Here is a 21,890-nt window from a genome sequence, read left to right on the forward strand (position 1 = left end):
TGGACCAAATAGATGAAACAGATACTACTTCAGTATGGAACTTGAAGCCATCCCAACATTGTCCACAGCAGTAACATCATGATCCAGAGATAAAGAGGTCGTACTACATCCGTTGCCTTCTGAGGACGAACGAACGTGGACAAACCATGTCCGTGAGTAACTGACGACTTCAGAGCCACTGCCGATACCGGAACACATCTTTTGACTGGGATGTGACTGTCCCAGCTCGAAGACAAAGAAGAAATAGTCCTTCTTTTCTTGGCACTAAGATTAGACACGAAGTCCCTGATTCTCCAACACTTAACAGGACATACAGGGGAAATGGATGACTGCAATACTGACCATGACAAAGAGGAAGAAGACAACGACTGTGCAAAAGATACATCTGTTCTATTTATAAGCACAAATACACTTCTCTTCAATCACCAAATCCAGCCTTTCCAACACTTCCTTGACTGGGAAATCCACAGACAGGGTAGAAGACTTCGTAGTGGCAGGCTGACGTCACTAACGTAGGCAAAGCTGACGGTGATGTCACAGAGAGATCTGGTTGTGACGTCACAACAGAGGACGAATCATATGCAGAGGATGTTAGTACTACTGTCGGCAGAACAAGGGCCGACCCAAAATGATGCACTGTTTGTACCATGTGCCTCCTGCTAGACATCGCAGTGTGAGAACCCGTGTAGTGGAGACCCGGGGGAGAGGGAAAAGCCATGGTAGATAGTACTAGGTAACAGGAAGCCAAGTAGTGGGACAATAGGCCATCAGGGTTGGTACTCCTGAGAAGCCTAGCAATGCCCAAACACCCGCCATCTCCTGCATATCAGAGGCTGGAAAAAAAAGAGAGAAAGGATTAGTGATATTACATACATTTGCTCCGCACCAACTGCACGTTGAATGAGGATCTGTATTCATGGAGGCTAGGAAGCTTGAACAAAGAAAACCACCTACACAGAGGCATAACCTCTGAGGTTTCCTGGATTTAGTAGTAGAGCTAGCACAAGGGTTAAGGGAATCCATGATAACTCAAATCTTTGTCACAAGCACCCAAAACCCTCACACAAAACATGGAAAGAAATGCAGGCAAACAAAGAACCAGCTTTAGGGAGGAGAGAGAAAGATAACAATAAGTCCTCACTCAAAGTCGGTAAGAAGAAAGCTGAGATGTCACAAGGCCCAACTTGGGTCAGTGGCTGTTCCACCTAATTCATGACAGAAGACAGATGCCACCAGTTCCTTGCATATAATTGTATTGAATTTTTTACCAGTTTCCAGCTGGCACTAGAAGATTTATCCTAATGTTGAGACCCCATGTTTGTTCCGTATATGAACAATTATCCTTTTTTTTTTTTTTTTTTTTTTTTTTTTTTTTTTTTGCATTTTCCTAGGCAAGTGACCTACCAAGTAGCTGATCTAGGAAATGTTAATTTATGTGACCACAAAACATTCAATCACTTACCACACAAGAACGTCCAGGAAGTGAAAGATATAATGTTTCCAAGGTAGTTTGGATGCCTCACAACACCCCACCATCCAGACACCAACAACCTTCTTCCCGCAGATGTTGGAAGGCTTTCAAGATCTAAAGGGGGGAAATTATCTTGTTAAATACTATAATGTATGATTGTTTACTTACTCACTAGTTGAGGCACATAAACTTAGAGAGATGTAATTTACACACATGTTTAGTCTTTTACATATGAGTACTGTATTTGGGATTGTAGTGTAAACAAAAGTTTTTTTTAATAATTTCCAATGCTCAAAATTTTTTTATCATTAGTCACTATATATTACTTGAAAACCCTAGAAAATATAATCCTAACTTGAATAACTTTTTAGAGAAACTTACGAGCTACAGCAGGATCAGAAGGGTTTTTCCGGAAAGCATGAATCTGGGAATACGAGCCACGGGATAAGGTGTAGCCAATAAGGTTGACAGCAGCAATAAGTGATAGGAAATACCATTCCAGCTCAGTCCTGTAAAATTATCATCAGTAAAATATTCACATAACAAAACAACTGCACTCTAAAGATTGGGGGTGAGATATTAAGGGTACTGAGGAATGATAAAGAGAAGAAGGAAAACTAAAGATAAGGTCTACTAGGTTAATCAAGTGTTGTCAAAGATAAAAGGAAATATCTTGCATACAGGTGATAACATTAAACAACAATGGTTAGATCATTAAATGAATCCCTTATATGTAAAATGAAAGAGGGGCTGCGGGATGAAGAAGATAGAGACTACAGATATAAAGGTTTTAAGTACAGTCGACCCTCGTTAAAACGGACCCCATTAATCTGGCTATCGGATAAGACAGACACTAAAGAGAGTCTGCCGACTTAATTAAAATACAGGAAGTCTCCATTTATCTCTGGACTAGGTTAATGGCAATCTGGTTTTATGGTGCTTGAAAAATAGGCAATTGTTCCGATACGTAAGCTTCGAACAAGGGGAGAACGGTAGTTAACTGCTTGTCCGATCGTGCGCGCGCCCGGGCGGTGAAGAATCACTTTTGCTTTCGGCCGTGGTGTGACAGGACGTGTTCGTCATCGCTCTGCCCGCTATTTTCGTCGTGTGCTTTGGATGTTTACAATTTCTTCTGACTGGTTTGTTTGTGGTCTTGATTGAAATTGTAAGTACTCTTTTTTCATTTTTCATTGAAAGTGAATTTAATTATGGATCAAGAAGAGCTTTCGCCGCGCCCACCAGCTGCCCGTAGAGTGTGTCCCGGGCTGGAGGGGCGTAAATGCGGCGGATTTCGCTCTTATCCAGACATTGATCCACATGAATTGTGTTATCGGTGTCGGGGGCGAGAATGCTCCCGAGCCGAACCTTGTAATGTGTGTGTGAATTGGTCCGAGGCGCAGTGGGTGCTGTACGAGGGTAGGAAGAGGCGTAGACCGACCAAGGAGTCGTCGGAAAGCTCTCAGTGACTCCTTTGGTGAAGATACCTCGTCATCCTTCCTGCCTCCAGCTCAGCCCCCACGATTTGCGCCTTCCCCTGCGGGGGGGGTTTCGGAGTCCTTCTCCTCACTCGATCCGTCGAGTGTGGAGGAGGGCGCCCGATACCCGGATGTTCAATTGTACTCGGGGTCTTCCGTCCGCTCTGGGTGGGGTTCGTCCTCCCCCGGGCGCGAGGGTGCCCCTCTAACTGACCCGACTGTTTCCTCCCTCAGTGTGCCTTCTGTGAGTGACGACCTTGGACAGGTGTGGGGCGTTGGGTTGGGACTGCAAGGGCGCCCCTAGTATCCAGGGCTTGATTCAACGTTCTGGCGGGGTCGGCAGTTGTAACTCATGGTGTAGTCACAACAACGACAAACACAATGTCCACACCAGCGTACGCCGCCCACCCCTCCTCATGTAGTGTATACGCAAACACATTGCGTCGGTGACACCACGGCATCAATCCAGAAACCGATTGCTGCCGTACCTAAGAGGGGCGTGCCGCCGCCACCTGGATTTTATGTGCTGCCGACTCCCGACTTTCGCTGTCCCAAAAGTTCGCCCCTGGATCGGCCGCCCGTCCCAATGATGAGTTGTTCCGATACGTAATACAAACCCTCGGTCCTTTAACAATAGGAAGGTAACTAGCGGCAGCTGGGACGGTCGTAAGCTTCGAACAAGGGAGAACGGTAGTTAACTGCTTGTCCGATCGTGCGCGCGCCCGAGAGGTGAAGAATCACTTTTGCTTTCGGCCGCGGGTGTGAAGGACGTGTTCGTCATCGCTCTCTGCCCGCTTCATCGTCGTATGCTTTGTTTATATGTGTTTTCTACTAATGGTTGGTTTTGACTTGAAAATGAAAAACTGTAAGTACACTGTTTTCATTTTCATTACTTTAATTATGAATCAACATGGAGCTATCGCCGTAGAGACGGCGATTTCCGCTCTTTTCATGAATTGAACCCTTGAATTATGTCTCGGTGCCGAGGGCGGGCGCACTCGCGCCGAGTCATGTATTTTGGGCGAAAGTGTGTAATTGAAAGATGTAAGTACTCTTTTTCATTATATTTTTGCCCTGTGCGTTCGTTGCCGAGAGCTTGATTGCGCTCGGCAAGAGCCTCTTATTTTGTATGATAGAATGCAATGAAAGTGGATTCGCAATGCAGTTTTCTTTTCATTTTCATTTATTAATTGCATCAAATTTAATTTTGGATCAATTTCCGCTCTTACCCGGGAATTAATCCTTACGATTTATTGCTGTGAAAGTGAAAATAGCAAGTGCAGTATTGTTCATTTTCATATATATTTATGATAGCATCATATTATTATGGATCAAGTTTCCGCTCTTACCGGGAATTGATTTTTCCCTCTTTAAGTTCTATGAAGTGAATTGCAAGTGCAGTATTCTGTTTCATTTTCATATTACTTTTCACTGCTGTGCGGGGGTAGGGGAAGCGAAGGTCTGCCAGGAAGTCGTCGGAAAGCTCTCCCGCGACTCCCTTGGTATCCGATTCTTCGTCTTCTTTCCTGCCCCCCCGCTCAGCTTCCTCGTATTTTGTTTTTGGGGGTCTTCCTTCCGTTCGGGGTGGGGCATGTCTCCCCCCCCGTGCGTGAGGGAACCCCTCTTACTAATCTGTCTGTGCTACCGCATGTGTACAGCCGTGGGAGAGACCTTGGACAGGTATGGACCACTGCGGCTGCAGGGCGTGCCTAGCATCCACGATCTGCTGCAGAGTCTAGCGAGGTCTGGGGCGGTGACCTTGGAGTGGGTCTCCACTACAACCTTCACGGTCCGCTTATGCTGCTTCCCCCCGCTGGTCTACACTCCCCTGCGTGTCGGTGACGCCGTCTGCCGCTTCTAGGGCCGGTCGCCGCCGTACCGAGGAGGGGTATGCCGCCGCGCCTGTGTTTTCTTCGTGTTGCCTGCCCCAGACTTCCGCTGTTCCAGCAGCCTCGCCCCTGGACCGGCCGCCAGTACCACGCTGGCTGCGATGATTCTACGAGGCGATGGCTGGGCCTGCCGTACCTGTCGCTGATGTGGTTCCCGCTACTGGCTTGGCTGTCCCTTCTGTGTTTACCGCTACCGCTGTTCCTGCCGCTCCTGAGCTGGTTGCTGTTCCTGTCGCTCCTGGTTCCTGCGCCTGTCCATGCTGGTTACCTGCCCATGGTGTGTCTTCCCCAGTCCCAGGTCCTTCCGGACAGGTGCAGTCGGGCCGTGTTGCTTCGGCAATAGGCCCGACTCCGGCCTGGATGGAGGACCTGACGACTGTCCTGCGTGAGCTGACGAAGAAGAGGAAGGTGTCATCTTCGTCTGTTGCTGCCTCTTCCCCTTCGACTTCTAAGGCCCATAAGCCGAAGAAGAAGAAGGCTGCCTCCCCCCCCTAAGAAGTCTCCTTCGGGAACTTCTAAGGGCCCGTCCCACCTCGGTGGGACGGGGGGTCCTTCTGCTGGTCCTCCTGCTCCTTCGGGAGCGGGGCCCGTCTCCCCTTCCGTAAGGAAGAGATAGACGGGGACCAGAGGAGTATCGGTTAGCTCTGGTACTTCCTCGCCTGGTGCTAGCGGCGATGCCGCTACGCCAGGTTCCGGCTCGGTCTCTCGTTCGCGGGAGATCCCGAGTGTACGCTCTCCCTCGGGAGAGACCGTGCAGCCAAAGTTTCGGCGCCAAGACCACGGCACGGAGCAGAAGGCTGGCGAGAACCGCTCAGGTGACTCTGCCAGGCCAGCGGCCGCTCTCGCAGCGACCAGCTGGTAAACCGGGTTTTTGTTAGTTCCCCCTAAGAAGACTCCTTCGGGAACTTCGAAGGGCTCGTCACATTCCGGTGTGACGGGGGGGTTCTTCTGCTGGTCCTCCTGTTCCTTCGGGAACGGGGGCCCGTCTCCCCTTCTGAGAAGAAGAGAAGACGGGGACCAAGGGTGTGCTGGCTACCGCTGGTACACCCTCGCCTGGTCTTGGCAGCTCTGCTGCTAAGCCAGGTACCGGCTCGGTTTCTCGTCGCGAGAAGTTCCGAGTGTACGATCTCCTTCTGGGTGACCGTGCAGCCAAAGTTAAGACGCCTGAGTTCGCTCAGCGTCATGACCGAGGCACGGAGCAGAAGACTGTCGAGAGCCGCTCAGGTGACTCTCGCCAGGCCAGCGGCCGCTCTCGCAGCGACCAGCCGGTACCTCGGGTGGTGGACGTGACGGTCTCTGACCGGCCACGGTTTAAGGCTGGGAAGAGGTCCCCCAGGTCCCCTCGGACCGACGGTACCAGCCCTCGGCTGGTACCAGCGGTTTGACGTGCCGCAGAGGACGCTCACCCCGGTCTCACGGCGAAAGCGAGCTCTGCAGGTCACCTGACCGCCGCTCCCACAGGGACCGGGCGAATACGGTGACCAGCAGCAGCTCGTCTGACGCACGGGACCGGGGTCGACGTGCTCAGTCGAGCCGCTCGCCACAGGTGAGCGGCACGGCCAGGCCTGCAGATCGATCCCCACCCCGCGGTGGTTGATCGGCTGCAGCCCCCCCACGTACGTGGTCCTGCCAGCGAGCGGGGGGGGGAGTTCTTCAGGTCTGTCTCTCCACTACCTTCAACTTCCTCGGGCTACACCGGGAAGAGCGAGGTAGCTAGGAGAGTGATCGTGAGAGGTGCGCCGCTCACGATCCCGTCACGACGACGCACGTGCCACGTATGGTCTTAGGACCAAACCAGGAGTACGCGCTAGTGATTGGAGGCGACCGTCAGGGGGAGAGGGGGTAGCGTCAGTTCTGTCTCTCCGATACCTTCAACTTCCTCGGCATACGCCAGGAAGAGCGAGGTATATAGGAGTGATCGTGAGAGATGCGCCGCTCACGATCCCGTCACGACGCCGCACGTGCCAGGTTGGTCTTAGGACCAACCAGGACGTACGCGCAAGTGATTGGAGGCAACCGTCAGGGATCTGTTGCTGGTCCTTCTTCTGAAGGAGGAGGGTCCTGGGAGCTGCTCTTGTTGGAGGGACTGGACGGTCCTACTCCTCAAGACGCTGTTAACTTCCGAGATTCAGAGTAACTTTACCCAGGTTATTGGACTGATTCGTCAGCACAACGACCGGGGGGAAGGATCGCCGCTCCCACCAGCAGAGCCCATGTCTCTGCTCGAGTCGTTTTGGGGCCCGAGAGGGAACCCAAACCGACGGTGTGGGTTTTATGCCGCGATCGGAGCTTGCCGATTCTGTCTTGAACCAGAGTCTCTCGTCTCCGGACAAGAAGGCTCTCTCAGTTCTGGCGGTCGATCAAGCTACTTCCACCTCCTCTACTGCGACAGCGGCGTTTCTACGTGTCTTCGGACACCGTATTTAAATACTCCTTCGGTCCTCCTGAGAGGTTTCGACCTCGACGAGGACTGGAATGAGTCGGAGGACGGTATCGGCTCTCTCCTGTCAGGTGTCGATCAGCCCCACCCAGACGACGTTCACAGTGGCGGCAGACCCTTACCTACAGTGAGAGTTCGTAACCCTCCTCGGGGAAAACGTTTTCTCCTGACGATACGTTTTCCCAGACTCTTCTCCAACTGCTAGTTCCACTGGGAAGGCGAGCGAGTATCCAATTCCTCCCCCATTCCCTCTCTCCTTACGGCTACGAGGGAAAGGGGAAGGATCCTACAGAGATTTCTCTGTAGGATCCCACGTTGGGGACTGCGCTACCAGGGGGACCTTCGGTTCCTACCTGACGTAAGCCCCGGTCGTTGAGGAGGGATCCTGCCCCATTCTCGATTTCTACGGGAATCGAGACCGGACCACCAGCCGATATCGTTTGACGAATTATTCGGTGGGGTTTCGCAGACTGCTTAGAATCTACGGAAATTTCTAGCGCATTCAGAGTGTTAGAGTTTTCTTACGATCTCCAACACTTAGGCGAGACCACGGTCCAAAGTGAGCGAGACGAGAATCCCCGATATGTTACACGATAATCGGGAACCTCGCCTAGCTCGAATTCCTGGAATTTCTAGCATTAGGAAGAAGACTGCTGCTGAAAGAAGACTATCTCACAGTAGGCGACCAACCTGGAATAGAGAAGAACGGACGGGGAATATCCAGTTTGGCTGGAACTATTGTCTTAGTATTCTGTTCACCATTGAAGCTTTCCTTCGAGGAAGACTTCTCCTTCACTCTCTTTAATAGAGAACGAAGGTGGTCGATCTCCAATCCTTATTTTGTTTTCTTGAAGGAAAGAATTTAGGATGGAGATCGTTGTTCAGAATCCTACAAATATACTACGTATTATTAACCTCGCGACATGATTCTGCTAAGCAGTTGAATGGTCCGAGGGTAGGCGCATATCCTGGTTTATTCTACGGATTGCGACTTAGACGAAAAGTATTCTAATTGAACTGCAACCCGGGTTGCCTGCAACCTCCCAGGAGTTTCCAGTTTCAATTTTATATACTAGGTGTTGTCACAACAACACCATTTAAGCTTTTATATTTACCGAAATTCGTTTCGCTTAAATATAATTGCTCGAGCATATCTTTTTATGCTCGTTGGTTCTAGCCGAACGCATTCCTTCGTGGAAAGGATTACTTGGCAACTCAGGATGACGAGTCAGCGACAGCTACTGCGTATTGAATTGCCCGAGGCATTTCAGTATCAGCTGCCGCTTTGATATAACGGTTGTTTATGTCTTTCTCACCTGCTTTGATTGAATAACAACCGTATCTCTGCCCAACAATCACGGACTTAAGTCTCTGATTAACGGGGATTCTCGCATACATGAATGACCATCTACTGCTGAGAGACGCTAGATATCGTCTTCGGTATTGCGAGAATTTTAAACAGAGATATCTATTCGACTCTCATTTTCTGTTTACCGCACGGTAAAAGAATTCTGTAATAGTCTCTTGCTGCATCGATATCCCGATAATGCTAATGATTTTTGCGGAATCTGAGTTTGTCCTCAAAATATCTTGTTTCGGAGGTGTACAATTGTTCATTGTTCACCCCGGATTAGCAGATGATTGAAAAGACATCGCCTACTCCCACACCTGCCAGCTCTACTTCCAAACGTTCAGCCCATGAGAAGCAGTTCTTCAAGCGGCCTCCCCTGTGTTTCATTACTGAAGAACGCCCCGCTTTCATTGCACAACGGACAGCAATGAAATGGCGGTTAGCGTTTTCAGTCATTTGTAAGCACAGGTTTAGAATCTTGAGATTCCTTCTCTCGATTCAGTTGGAAGACGTAGGTTGCATTCATTGCCTACCTTCGTCTTCAACGTCACATAGTGTTGTTTCTCCTTAAGCTGAGATTCAACGTCTATGAGATTTTCTTGCCATCAGGGACCTCGGTCTTTTGAAGGCAATTGACTTTCGCCTTTTGAGTTTATGCATTAAGATCATCGCCGCGCCGTCCGGCATCGGTGACTAACAAATATTTTATTTGTTTGGTCTCTCAGCATAACTCTTAAAGGGCGAAGGTCACGTGACTTACCCGGATGCTTGGACAACTTGCCTCTACTGATTCCGAACCAGTCAGTCGGCAGCTGTCAGAGCGCCCGAGTCAGTTACGAACTATGCTGTGGACTTAGTTCGGTTGTTCCAGAGCAATCATTACTTCGTCTTAATAGCTTGTCAGTATGAGTACTGTACATAACCAAAGTCGAGAAGAGGGATAGGTCATACGACCTCTATTCCCTTCTTTTCGTCTTAGGTAAACTGCATGACTTCTCTTGAGAAGTCAAGCACAAAGGGATGGGATTTGTGACGCTCGATTTTCGTACCGATCTTCGTAGCGAAGACTCGGAACCCTTCGGTAACTGACGATTGGTTCGAGTCCTTCACAATACCCTCCCTAATGGACGTCACCGCCTCCGATACGAAGGCTATGCTGCTTTGTCCTGTGAAGGTGCGACGGAGCTGTCTGAAGAAAACTCGACACCCAGGATGAGTGCGGACGCCTCTTCATCATTCTCTCGCGTTCCGCAAGAACTTCTCCGTGGCGCAGGTAATGAAGGCAGGCGCCATGGTCCAACCGGACCGCATGACACCTCCTTCTACCTTCAGGATATTGCCCACAGTTCCTTGGATCTTTTTCCTTGGGAAAAACCGTGGTGGTTTGCTCAAACACGTTGTGTAGTTAACCCAGACCCTCGCAGGCTGAACAGCATCGAGTCCTGGTGTGACCGTAAGAATGGATGAGGAATGAGTGTGTGACTGGCTCCTCTTCCCATCTTTTCTTCCCTCTACCTTTGGGTAGAGGGACACGGTCGTCACCCTGCTGGGTAAGGACGAGATGCAGGTGAGCTACTCAATAGAGCACCATCCTATCCCTTTCAGTAGGGATAGGAGTAAATATCCACCACTTCCTCCAACAAGGGGGAGGAAGTGGATGCCAAATTGAGACAAACCCATCATTTTATGATTGTCTCTTGCAAACAGGAACAAGTTCTTGTGCTTGCTGGTACGAAGAGATACGCTTGCCTCTCTCTTAGTACTTGGCCCAGAGGTCGACCATTGATCCTGCGGTGCACACCCCGATCAATCGGACAGAGGTTTGGATCCCTCCCTTGCTCTTACGACCAGGGAGGCACTCCAGGTTGGACGAACACCAGTCTGTTCACCAAAAAGACTCAGATTCCTCCCACCAAGAATGAGTCTTCCTATTGTTAAAGGACCGAGGGTTTGTATTACGTATCGGAACAAATGACAATTTGTCGAAAATTGCATTTTTCCTAACTATACAAACCTGAGGTCCTTTACATATAGTCCCACCTCATGCCACCCCTCACTCTGCAACTTTTTGCATGGGCCTAAAGCAAAAGTGATTCTTACCTCTCGGGCGCGCGCACGATCGGACAAGCAGTTAACTACCGTTCTCCCCTTGTTCGAAGCTTACGACCGTCCCAGCTGCCGCTAGTTACCTTCCTATTGTTAAAGGACCTCAGGTTTGTATAGTTAGGAAAAATGCAATTTTCGACAAATTGTCATTTTGGCTGTATCGGAGATGCCTGTGACGCCGGACTATGCTGCCGTACCTGCAGCTAATGTTGCTGGCCCAGCCGCTTGCGCCGCTCCTACGAAGCGCGCAGTGCGGGACGCTCATGCCGATGTTGCTGCTGGAGCTGGTCCTGCTGGCTGTCTGGTGCTGCTGGTCCTGCTGCTGCTGGTCCTGCTGTGCTGGTCCTGCTGGTGCTGGTCCTGCTGGGTGCTGGTCCTGCTGGTGCTGGTCTGCTGTTGATGTCCCTGCCGCTCCTGCCGTGCCTGCCCCTGCCCACGTCGCTTCTCGTCATGGAGGTGCTGCCACCGGTCTCAGGTCCTTCCGGACAGGATCAGTCGGGCGTGTTGCTTCGGCAATTGGCCCGACTTTTCCGTGGATGGAAGACCTGACGTCCGTCCTGAGAGAGCTGACGAAGAAGAAGAAGAGGAAGGTGTCGTCGTCGTCTTCATCGTCTTCTTCGTCGTCTGTTGCCGCCTCTCCCCCTTCGACTTCTAAGGCTTCCAAGCCGAAGAAGAAGAAGGCTGCCTCCTCCCCCCCTAAGAAGGCTCCTGCGGGACCTTCGAAGGGCCCGTCTCGCTCTGGCGTGACGGGGGGTGCTTCTGCTGGTCCTCCTGTTCCCTCGGGAACGGGAGGGTCCGTCTCTTCTTCTGAGAAGAAGAAGAAGACGGGGACCAAGGATGTGCTGGCTACTGCTGGTACATCCGCGCCTGGTCTTGGTAGCACTGCTGCTAAGCCAGGTACCGGCTCGACTTTCTCGTTCGCGAGAAGGTCCGAGTGTACGGTCTCCTTCGGGCGACCGTGCAGCTAAGTCAAGACGCCTGAGCTCGCTCACCGTCATGACAGAGGCACGGAGCAGAAGACTGTCGAGAATCGCGCAAGTGACTCTCGCCAGGCCAGCGGCCGCTCTCCGTAGCGACCAGCCGTACCCCTCGGGGCTGACGTGACGGTCTCTGACCGGCCACGGGTTGAGGCTGGGAAGAGGTCCCCTCGACCAACGGCACCAGATCGGCTGGTACCAGCGGTTTGACGTGCCGTGAGGACGCTCACCGGTCTCACCGCGAAAGCGAACTCTGCAGATCACCTGACCGTCGCTCCCACAGGGACCGGACGGAGACGGTGGGCCAGCAGCAGCTCGTCTGACGCACGGGATCGGGGTCGACGTACTCAGTCGAGCCGCTCGCCAACTGGTGAGCGGCACGGCCAGGCCTGCAGATAGATCCCCACCGCGGGTTGGTGATCGGCTGCAGCCCCACGCACGCTGGTCCTAGCCACAGCGAGCGGGGGGGGGGAGCGTCAGGTCTGTCTCTCCTATACCTTCAACTTCCTCGGGCTACACCGGGAAGAGCGAGGTATCTAGGAGTGATCGTGAGAGGTGCGCCGCTCACGATCCCGTCACGATGCCGCACGCACCAGGCATGGTCTTAGGACCAGCCAGGTCATACGCGCAAGTGGCTGGAGGCGACCGTCAGGGGTCTGTTGCTGTTCCTCCTTCTGAAGGAGGAGGGTCTCGAGAGCTCGCTCCTGTTGGAGGGATGGACGGTCCTACTCCTCAGGACGCTTGTGACTCCCGAGATCCAGAGGAACTTTGCCCAGGTTATGCGCTGATTCGTCAGCACAACGACCTGGGGGAAGGATCGCCGCTACCACCATCTGAGCCCACGTCCCGGCTCGAGTCATTTTGGGGCCCGAAGAGGGAACCCAAAATGACGGTGGGACTGCCGCGATCAGAGCTTGCAGACTCAGTCCTTGACCAGGTGGAGAATTTCGTCTCAGGACGAGAGGATCACTTAAGTCAGGACGGTCTTCCAAGCTACTTCCTCCTCCTCTGCAGCGACAGCGGAAGTTCTACGTGCCATCAGTGGATCCAATACCGCCCAAACAGGTTAACCCGGAGCTAGCTAGGCTAACTCCAGGTGTGTCCCTGCAGCAGCTCCTGTCGGAGAACTTGTGGTTCTCGCAGACAGGAGGCACTGGGCCTGGAAGCTACCGCTATGGCGGCTTTCCAGGCAGTCTCTTGGTTGGATCTGTGGTCCCTACAGTATCCAAGGTCGCGGCCGACTCCGGGGGTGCTGCCCTCGAAGAAAGACCCCGACTTCAGGAGACTGTGCCAGTCTGGAGGTAGGGCCATCTCCTACCTCGCCCATCAGACGGCCAAACCTGTGGGCCAACTTGGTTCTCCGTCGTAGGGACGCTGTCCTTACACGAGTAGCCAAGGGGGCCGGGCGTGAGGCGGTAAATGGACTCCGTAACGGACCAATGAAGAGTTCCTCCGCTCTTTCCCGGAGAGATGGTGGACGCTGCGGTGGAAAGACGGCGCACTGATGACAGTGACCGTCTGGTTCACCAGGCAGTTACGAAGGTTTCTGGGCAACCTAGTACAACTGCGGCTAAGCCTAAGAGTTTAGCTAGCGCTTCCTCGGCTGCTAAGGACGGCCTGCTCCATCGAAGCCCCGAGGAAAGACTCTTCCTGCTTCAACTTCTGTAAAGGAGGCCGTAACCAGCCCTCCTCCCAGCCCTCCTTTCCCCGAGGAGGTGCTGCAAGAAGTCGAAGCAAGGTGGGAAACGCTAGGACGGCGTTTCCCCCTCACCAGCTGCCGGAAGTGGGGGGGTGCCTAGCGAGCCATTGGGCAACTTGGCAGCGCTACGGTGCCGAGACCTGGATAGTAGACGTCCTTCGGGAGGGATATCTACTACCCTTCGAATCTCGACACCCCTCACCTCCAACCCGGTCCATCTTCAGACTTATGTTGCTGGGATCCTCAAAGGACGACGCTCTTTGGCAGGAGATCAAGACCATGCTGACCAAACGAGCTTGTAGAAGTCGTACTAGATCGGTCACCGGCTTTACAGCCGCCTTTTCTTAGTGGAAAAGGCATCGGGGGGCTGGCGCCCGGTGATAGATCTCTCTCCCCTGAACCGATTTGTTCGCCAGACTCGGTTCAAGATGGAGAACGGCACGTTCCGTGCTGGACTCCATCAGGAGAACGACCTTCATGCTTTCGGTGGACCCTGAAGGATGCGTATTTTCAAATACCCATCCATCAGTCCTCCAGAAAGTACCTCCGCTTCATCTTCGACGGGACCGGTGTACCAATTCAGGGCACTTTGTTTCGGTCTCTCAACCGCCCCACAGGTGTTCACGAGAGTGTTCACGCTGGTGTCTGCTTGGGCCCATTCGCACGGGATACGTCTTCTGAGGTATCTCGACGATTGGCTGTCCTGGCGAGCTCCCGCTCGCAGTTGCTGCAGGACAGGGTCGACTTCTAAAGTTTTGTCGCGATCTGGGGATCGTGATAAACTACGAGAGTCCGATCTCGAACCCAAGCAGAAGATGAAGTACCTGGGTATGCTGATCGATACGGTAGCAGCTCAAGTCCGCCCCGCAGACTTGAGGATCAGCAAATTCAGGGAAGCAGCCGGCCGGTTCCTGTCTCGGCAGGAACAGGCAGCTCAGCAATGGCAAGTCGTGATCGGCCACCTGTCGTCACTCGAGAAGTTAGTTCCTCACGGACGTCTTCACCTGCGGTCTCTCCATGGAGACTAAGGGAGAGTTGGTCACAGGTAAAGGATCCACCTTACTTCCCCGTGTCCATCACGGAGAAGGTGAGGCAGGACCTAGCCTGGTGGCTCGACGACAGGAACCTCTTAAGAGGAGTGCCCCTACGCACTCCCCCCCCGGAGATGCTGCTGTTCTCAGACGCATCGACCGAGGGATGGGGCGCACACCTGGAGGAGTTGCTGGCTGCAGGTGTGTGGGACCATCACGACAAGCACCTTCACATCAATGTCCTGGAACTCAAGGCGGCGTTTTACGCTCTCCAAGAATTCCAAGACCGCTTGATGGGACACTCGGTGGTGTTGATGTGCGACAACACCACAGTAGTGGCATACGTCAACAAGCAGGGGGGCCTAGTGTCTCTCCCGCTACACCAGTTGACTGTGCAGGTGCACGAGTGGGCCCCCAACGGCTCACTCGATAGAGCTGTCAGCACGCTACATCTTCCAGGCAAGAGGAATGTAGTAGCGGACAAGCTCAGCCGATCGGGAATCAGGTAATAGGGACCGAGTGGTCCCTACACCCAGAAGTGGCGGAAAGGCTCTTCAAACCGTGTGGGGGCGTCCGGTCATAGACCTGTTCGCCACCCGGCACAACAAAAAACTTCAAGTTTTTGCTCAGCCGTGCCGGACCCATGGCAGCTGCAGAGGACGCTCTTCAACACCCCTGGGACAACCTCTTCGTCTACGCCTTTCCTCCCTTTTGTCTGATTCGGAAAGTGATCAGCCGAGCGCTGGTCACTCCCAATCTCAGGATGATCCTGGTGGCTCCCAAACGACCTCAAGCCGTTTGGTATCCGGACCTGCTGGCTCTTCTTGCAGAAGAACCGAGAGAGATGCCCCACTGGCACAAACCTTCTAGCCCAGCCACACGTAGAGCGGTACCACCGAGCAGTCCAGTCCCTACAACTTCACGGCTGGCTGTTATCCACCATCTCTTGCGAACGAGAGGCTTTTCTCGCAGCGCAGCAACAGAGATGGCTGGACACGTCAGACAGTCCTCTGCAGCTGTGTACCAGGGGAAGTGGGCCGTCTTCTGTGGTTGGTGTCGTAGACGGGGTCTATCTCCTCTCAGAGCCACTCTTCAGCAGGTAGCGGATTTTCCTCGTGTTTCTTCGCCGAGAGAAGCTCCTCTCAGTACCCACAGTTAAAGATATAGAGCTGCACTGGCACTCGTCCTAAAACTGAGGGGACTGGACATCCTCGAACTCAGTTCGAGATCTGTTTCTAATGAGGAGCTTCGAATGGTGGTTCCCACCCAGGGAGCTCAGGCCCCCTGAGTGGGATGTGACTTTCGTCCTTAGGAGTTTGACTCGAAGACCATTCGAGCCACTCCGAGAGTCGTCAGACAGGGATCTGACCCTCAAGACCCTCTTCTTGCTGGCCCTGGCATCGGCGAAGAGAGTAGGGGAACTTCATGGTCTGTCCTTCAATGTTAAACATTCCAGGGGGGCTGGGGATCTGTGACGCTCGATTTCGTCCCGAATTTCGTAGCTAAGACTCAGAAATCCGTCGATCCATGACGGATCAGGTTCCGAGTCTTTCACAATCCCCTCCCTAATGGATTTCACCGACAACGATACGGATGAGATGCTGCTTTGTCCTGTGAGGGCGCTACGGCGCTATCTTAAGAAGAAAACTCGACAACTCAGGCCTGAGTGTCGACGCCTCTTCGTTAGCACTGGGGTTACCAAGAAAGAAGTATCCAAGAACACTTTGCTTTCTTTATGGCTGCGTGAGGTGATCAGGAGAGCGTACGAGGCTGATGGATAGTGACGACATCCGTACGCTCCGACCGAGAGCCCACGAAGTCAGAGGTATTGGACCTCTTTGGCGTTCCGCAAGAACTTCTCCGTGGCGCAGGTCCTGAAGGCAGGTGTCTGGGCCAACCAGACTACCTTCACGTCCTTCTACCTTCGGGATATTGCCCACAAGTCCTTGGATACTTTTTCCTTTGGGACCTGTGGTGGCTGCTCAACACGTTGTGTAAGCTTACCCAGCACCCGAGCAGGCAGAACAGCATCGATTCCTGGTGTGACTGTAGGAATAATGAATGGTTGAATGAGAGTGCGACTGGCTTCTCTTCTCCATCTTTCTCTCTCTCTACCTGTGGGCAGAGGGTCCACGGTCGTCACCATGCTGGAAAGGAATCCGATGCAGGTAAGCTACTAACCGAGCCCCAAATCTATCCCTTTAGTTAGGGATAGAAGCAAATATCCTCCACTCCCTCCAACAAGGGGGGAAGGAAGTGGATGCCTACTTGAGACAAACCCATAACTTTATGTTGGCTCCTGTACAGGAAACAAGTTCTTGCAATGCTGGTACGAAGAGATATGCTTTGCCTCTCTCTTAGTACTTGGCTCAGAGGTCTGACCATTGATGCTGCGGTGCACACCCCGATCAATCGGACAGAGGTTTGGATCCCTCCCTTGCTCTTACGACCAGGGAGGCATTCCAAGGTTGGACGAACACCAGTCTGTTCACCAAAAAGACTCAGATTCCACCCACCAAGAAGTGAGTCTTCCTATTGTTAAAGGACGAGGGTTTGTATTACGTATCGGAACAAATGACAATTTGTCGAAAATTGCTTTTTTCCTAACTATACAAACCTGAGGTCCTTTACATATAGTCCCACCTCATACCACCCCTCACTCTGCAACTTTTTGCATGGGCCTAAAGCAAAATTGATTCTTCACCGCCCGGGCGCGCGGCGCGCGCACGATCGGACAAGCAGTTAACTACCGTTCTCCCCTTGTTCGAAGCTTACGACCGTCCCAGCTGCCGCTAGTTACCTTCCTATTGTTAAAGGACCTCAGGTTTGTATAGTTAGGAAAAATGCAATTTTCGACAAATTGTCATTTTATGGTACCCTAACTCTCCAAGGATGGTTATTGGCGCAGATTGTTCTGTTTGTTTGTTTGCACGGTTTTTACGTTGCATGGAACCAGTGGTTATTCAGCGACAAGACCAATGGCTTTACATGACTTCTGAACCATGTTGAGAGAGAACTTCTATCACCAGAAATATACACCTCTAACCTCTTGGTGGAATGCCCGAGAATCGAACTCGCAGCCACCAAGGTGGCAGGACAAGACCATACCGATCACACCACTGAGGCGCATGTTATTAGTGCCAATAGCTTGGTATCGGCGCCATAAATCTTCGAGTTTCGGTTAATGGCAGTTTTCACTTGTCAGCACCCTGCCGATAACTGGGGACTGCCTGTAATTATGTTCGTCCTCGATTAAGTTACAATAGGTCATCCCTTAGTTGCGGGATCAGTTAGCCACAGGTTTTTCCTTGGACCACTTCCCAGTTTATATCGATGGTATGAATCGCAGCATCGTGGGCTTGTCCTGTTATTACATGATGTTTAGCCATAAGCTAAGCCTCGGCCACGGTCCAATAACCACCAACATACATTATGATATTAACTGACAATATAAAGGTAATAAAACCATTCTCATCTTATATATTATTGGCATATCTTCATAATAGACAGCCTATTCATGGAATAATTCCACATCATTAACATCAACTTATACATACTTCGAGTGGCCAGCTCCAAAATGCAAACATAGTTACAATACATTGCGTTCACATCAACCTATATCATTTGTTAACCTTTTAGAAATATTAATAGTAGTAGTGTAATTATGGTAGTAATAACATTTAGCAAAACATTAATTTTTAATTTGAACTTCATTATTGTTTTGGTAGTATGTAATTAACTTCTCCGAACAATGCAGTCATACAAACAATAATGTCATAGATTATGGTGTTGTATGTGATCGGCGATGAAGCGTAAACGTAATAAAACCATATTTACTTTATATATTAATTGCATATTTTCATAATAAAATGCATATCTTTTATATCAATGGCATATCTTCATAATAAAAAGCCTATGTGATTACATTAATATTACAATATAGTATTGTAATCAGTACAGTGACTAATTTTTTATCATAAATGTATGTTCATTCATGAAATAGGAAAAAAAAAGTATGAAAATCACCGTGACATCAACAAACCTACAATCTCGTTGGTATGTGTACACTATTATACACAACTTAATAGTGGTTACACTGTTCTACAAACTACCCACATATTTTACATATGTATGCTCTAAACTCATCAGAAAACACTTCACTTGCTTTTTTTTGTGGAACTTATCTCCAAATAGTACTCGGAGAAAATTAAATCAAATTTTTTCATAGAGCAAGATTCACTAATTACAGTATTTTCATTTTTCATGGCTAAATATATTTTTATGATAAAAAATGATTTACTAATATGAATGTAAATAGTAATATATCAATAAAATGCTTAATTAAAATCCCAACTGCTTTCTCTCTCCCTCTCTCTCTAAGTATATATATCTCTTAATGAAATAAAACTGCAACATTTAAAAATAAACCTTATTTCACTTAAAGAATAAACTATAATAGATCTATTATTATCATAATATATATAAAAGCAGATTGTCCCTGACATTTACTGTAGGTACGTGTTGCCCTATTTTTCTTCTTTCACTGATCTACTGAACTGTCCTTCAATACAAGTGTAATTAGTTGACTCAATGATTATCACAAATTATAACAGTATACAAGAGAATATTTGATCACTATTGATGTTTCATCTCTCATCACCGTAAAAATATTTAAAAATGAAATATGAATTACTGTATCATAAACTTTTATGTAGTTTTAAGTTGCATTACGACATGTGTGTTATTACCAGCATAGGCTAGGCTGCATCAATCAATAATGAGTACCCATATGATAGTTTAAGGTATATTTGGTGCTTGAACTACATAGTATTAAAATTGGCAGTTAGCCTCTAAGAATTTTTATAGGTAGGACATCTTGGTATTTCAATTAGGGTATAGCCTGGGCATTTTTAAGGGGTGTGATAACGCAAATATTTGCTTAACACAGGTGGTTGTGATCCCCTTCCCCTGTGATTATCAGGGCCCCACTGTAGTTACTGTTCGTCTGCTCATCGCGTAATGTTTTCCTATTTATTTACCAAACGTAAACAAATTTTTCATTTATAATTTTTATATACAGTTCTGTATTTATACTGTACTAAACTAGAATGCTATTAACTTGTAACTGATTTAACTTGTGTGCTGTACGTACCGGTCATTACATCATGATAGTGTCTGAATGGGTATGAAGTACCATAGCCTACAGTTTTACCTATCTGCTGCTTGACTGGTAGCTACAGTGCAATGCTTGGTATATTTTCAGGAAAGAAAGATATGACAGGTAAACTTTACAAAGACAAAAGCTGTGTAACTGAACAATAATTATTTACATTGCAAATGACTTGAGAGAGAGAAACTGCCGGTTCCTCTACGCGGCTTAATTTTATCATCATTTTTATCATCTTTCATATTTCAACAATTTTGAAGGAAGGAATTAATTCTTATTTATTCTTCATAAAATCAGTAAAATACATACACTATTAAAAACTATGTATTGTATTCAAAACACATGCACTTACAGACAGAATACTACAGCTAAAACCTGATTGGCCAGCTGGTTGCCATAGTGATCTGTTAGCCAATGACAGACCTCTACCGGAAGTAAGGAAAGCCACTCAAGAAGTAGTAGGATGAGTCTTAGTAAGAAGTTAAGGAGGAGCTAAATTTGTGAGTTAGGTTCAGACTTCACTTCAGCTCCCAGAGATACTCAGTTAGGATCTAAGCCTTATACGGGAGGCTATGTCCATTTCTCCCTATGTTCCTGTGTAGTGTTGTGTAAAGTGAATTTGTAGACTAATACTCTAATTATAAGTAAGATTAATTAAGTGGTGTTTAACTTGCCATGAATCTACGGAAACTTATCCATGCAAAGTCCTCCTGAGAGACATGGAAAATGAAAGAATTAAATCTACAATGTTCCTAAGAGAAGGGAAACTCATCGCAAGTGATAATTGAAGGTTATCCCATATAACAGATAACCTTCCAAACATTACCAATAAGCTACGAAGAAGACTTATAAAGAGAAGAAAGAGAATAAAAGAAACCCGTAAGTGCTCAAACACAAAAAAGAAGAAAGTAAAACAGAGACGTAACAAAGTGGTGCTCAGCGATAGTGGATTCTAAGTGCAAAACACCGATAGAGAACACACACACACACACACACAGTGGAAAAATTAAACAGAGTGGAAAATATAAAGTACTGACCAACTGCTAGTAAAAGAGCACTAATCCTTAAACGCTAGAAACATAAAGAAAATCAACAAATAACAAAAATAAGAAATTTCCGAGTTCAATAACTCGAAGAACGAAGAAAAAGAAAAAGGTGACGAAGAACAACGAAACATAGCTCCGAAACTGGGTATCCGCTGACGATAACATAACACTTCAATTCAGCTGAGAAGGCGAACGAAACTAGAGCAATGAAATGCAGTGAATTTCTACGAAGAATACTGAACTAGGATCGCCGCATTACTAAGCCATATTAACTCGATAATGCGTTAAAGGGAAACGCATAAGAGCAGACAGAAGAAAATTAAATTCAGCGCAGCGAAACTACTTGGAAAGGCGATTGACGGCGGAATTCTTCAATCAAACTACGAGCGCTAAACTATCATAAATATTGAGATAGCGCCCATTTCTTCATACATCGCTACGATTTCCCCAAACGGACGACGCCGCCACCAGTGTTAAACAACGGCAGCGCACGGACGACAACGCAGAAGTGTTCGGCAACCAGAAGCAGAAGAAAGAGGAAAAGTTTGAAGTATCCTAATAAATTAATGTCTGACAATAAATCAAAATAGAAAATTCTTACACACTGCAATAAAGTAAAAATGCTTTTATAAAATAGTTCAAAACAAGCAGCTTTGAGATAAAAAATTTTTTGTTTGTTTGCCGTAAAAATTGTAAGATGAAATAATTTTCTTTCTTCCTTCATTGTTGCGATAAATCTAAACCATAAAGGTATTGTCATTCAGTTCATAAAGTGCAGTGGTGTGAATAAGGAATAACGGCATACACTAATGTTAATGTTTTTCCAGATTGAAGGAAGGAAACACTAGGAAATAAGAAAATTAGATAGGACAGATAGGGACCGCAAAAAGGAAGACAGACTCCAATCATGAAGATAATGTAAGTAGAACAATGCATCTATTTTTTTAAAAATTGTATCCAGTCTAAGCTGTTGGTATGCCATGAATAAGAATTTTAATGAAATTATTACCAGGTTACAAAGAAGCAGAACTCCCGACTCAAACCACTATAGCCTACGTCCAACCCCTGACAGACGCTCGAGACTAAATAATCAGACGAATTTTCCCCCACGACGATCGCATAGCGAAAGTCCACCCAGAATACTGCGCTCAACAGTAGCAAATAGACCCACAACTAGTGTGATTGTTGCTAACAATAACAACATTCCTAACCCATTGCAAGCACAAACTAGGTACTCT

At 48.8% G+C, this 21,890-nt stretch overlaps 1 protein-coding gene across 6 annotated transcripts in view; it reads right to left on the reverse strand.

Moving 5' to 3' along the window:
- The window catches only part of LOC135195045 (delta(14)-sterol reductase TM7SF2-like), a 103,885-nt gene that overhangs the window by 10,484 nt on the left and 71,511 nt on the right, over positions 1–21,890 (reverse strand). For all 6 annotated transcript variants that reach the window (XM_064221372.1, XM_064221371.1, XM_064221377.1 and 3 more), the window contains 2 exons: positions 1,853–1,980; positions 1,463–1,585 (listed from right to left, as the gene is read on the reverse strand). In XM_064221372.1, coding sequence (XP_064077442.1) covers positions 1,463–1,585; positions 1,853–1,980 — 251 coding nt within the window. The remainder of the gene's footprint in view (positions 1–1,462; positions 1,586–1,852; positions 1,981–21,890) is intronic.

The sequence above is a fragment of the Macrobrachium nipponense genome, chromosome 15 (assembly GCF_015104395.2).
Source record: "Macrobrachium nipponense isolate FS-2020 chromosome 15, ASM1510439v2, whole genome shotgun sequence".
In the NCBI taxonomy this organism is placed as follows: Eukaryota; Metazoa; Arthropoda; class Malacostraca; order Decapoda; family Palaemonidae; genus Macrobrachium; species Macrobrachium nipponense.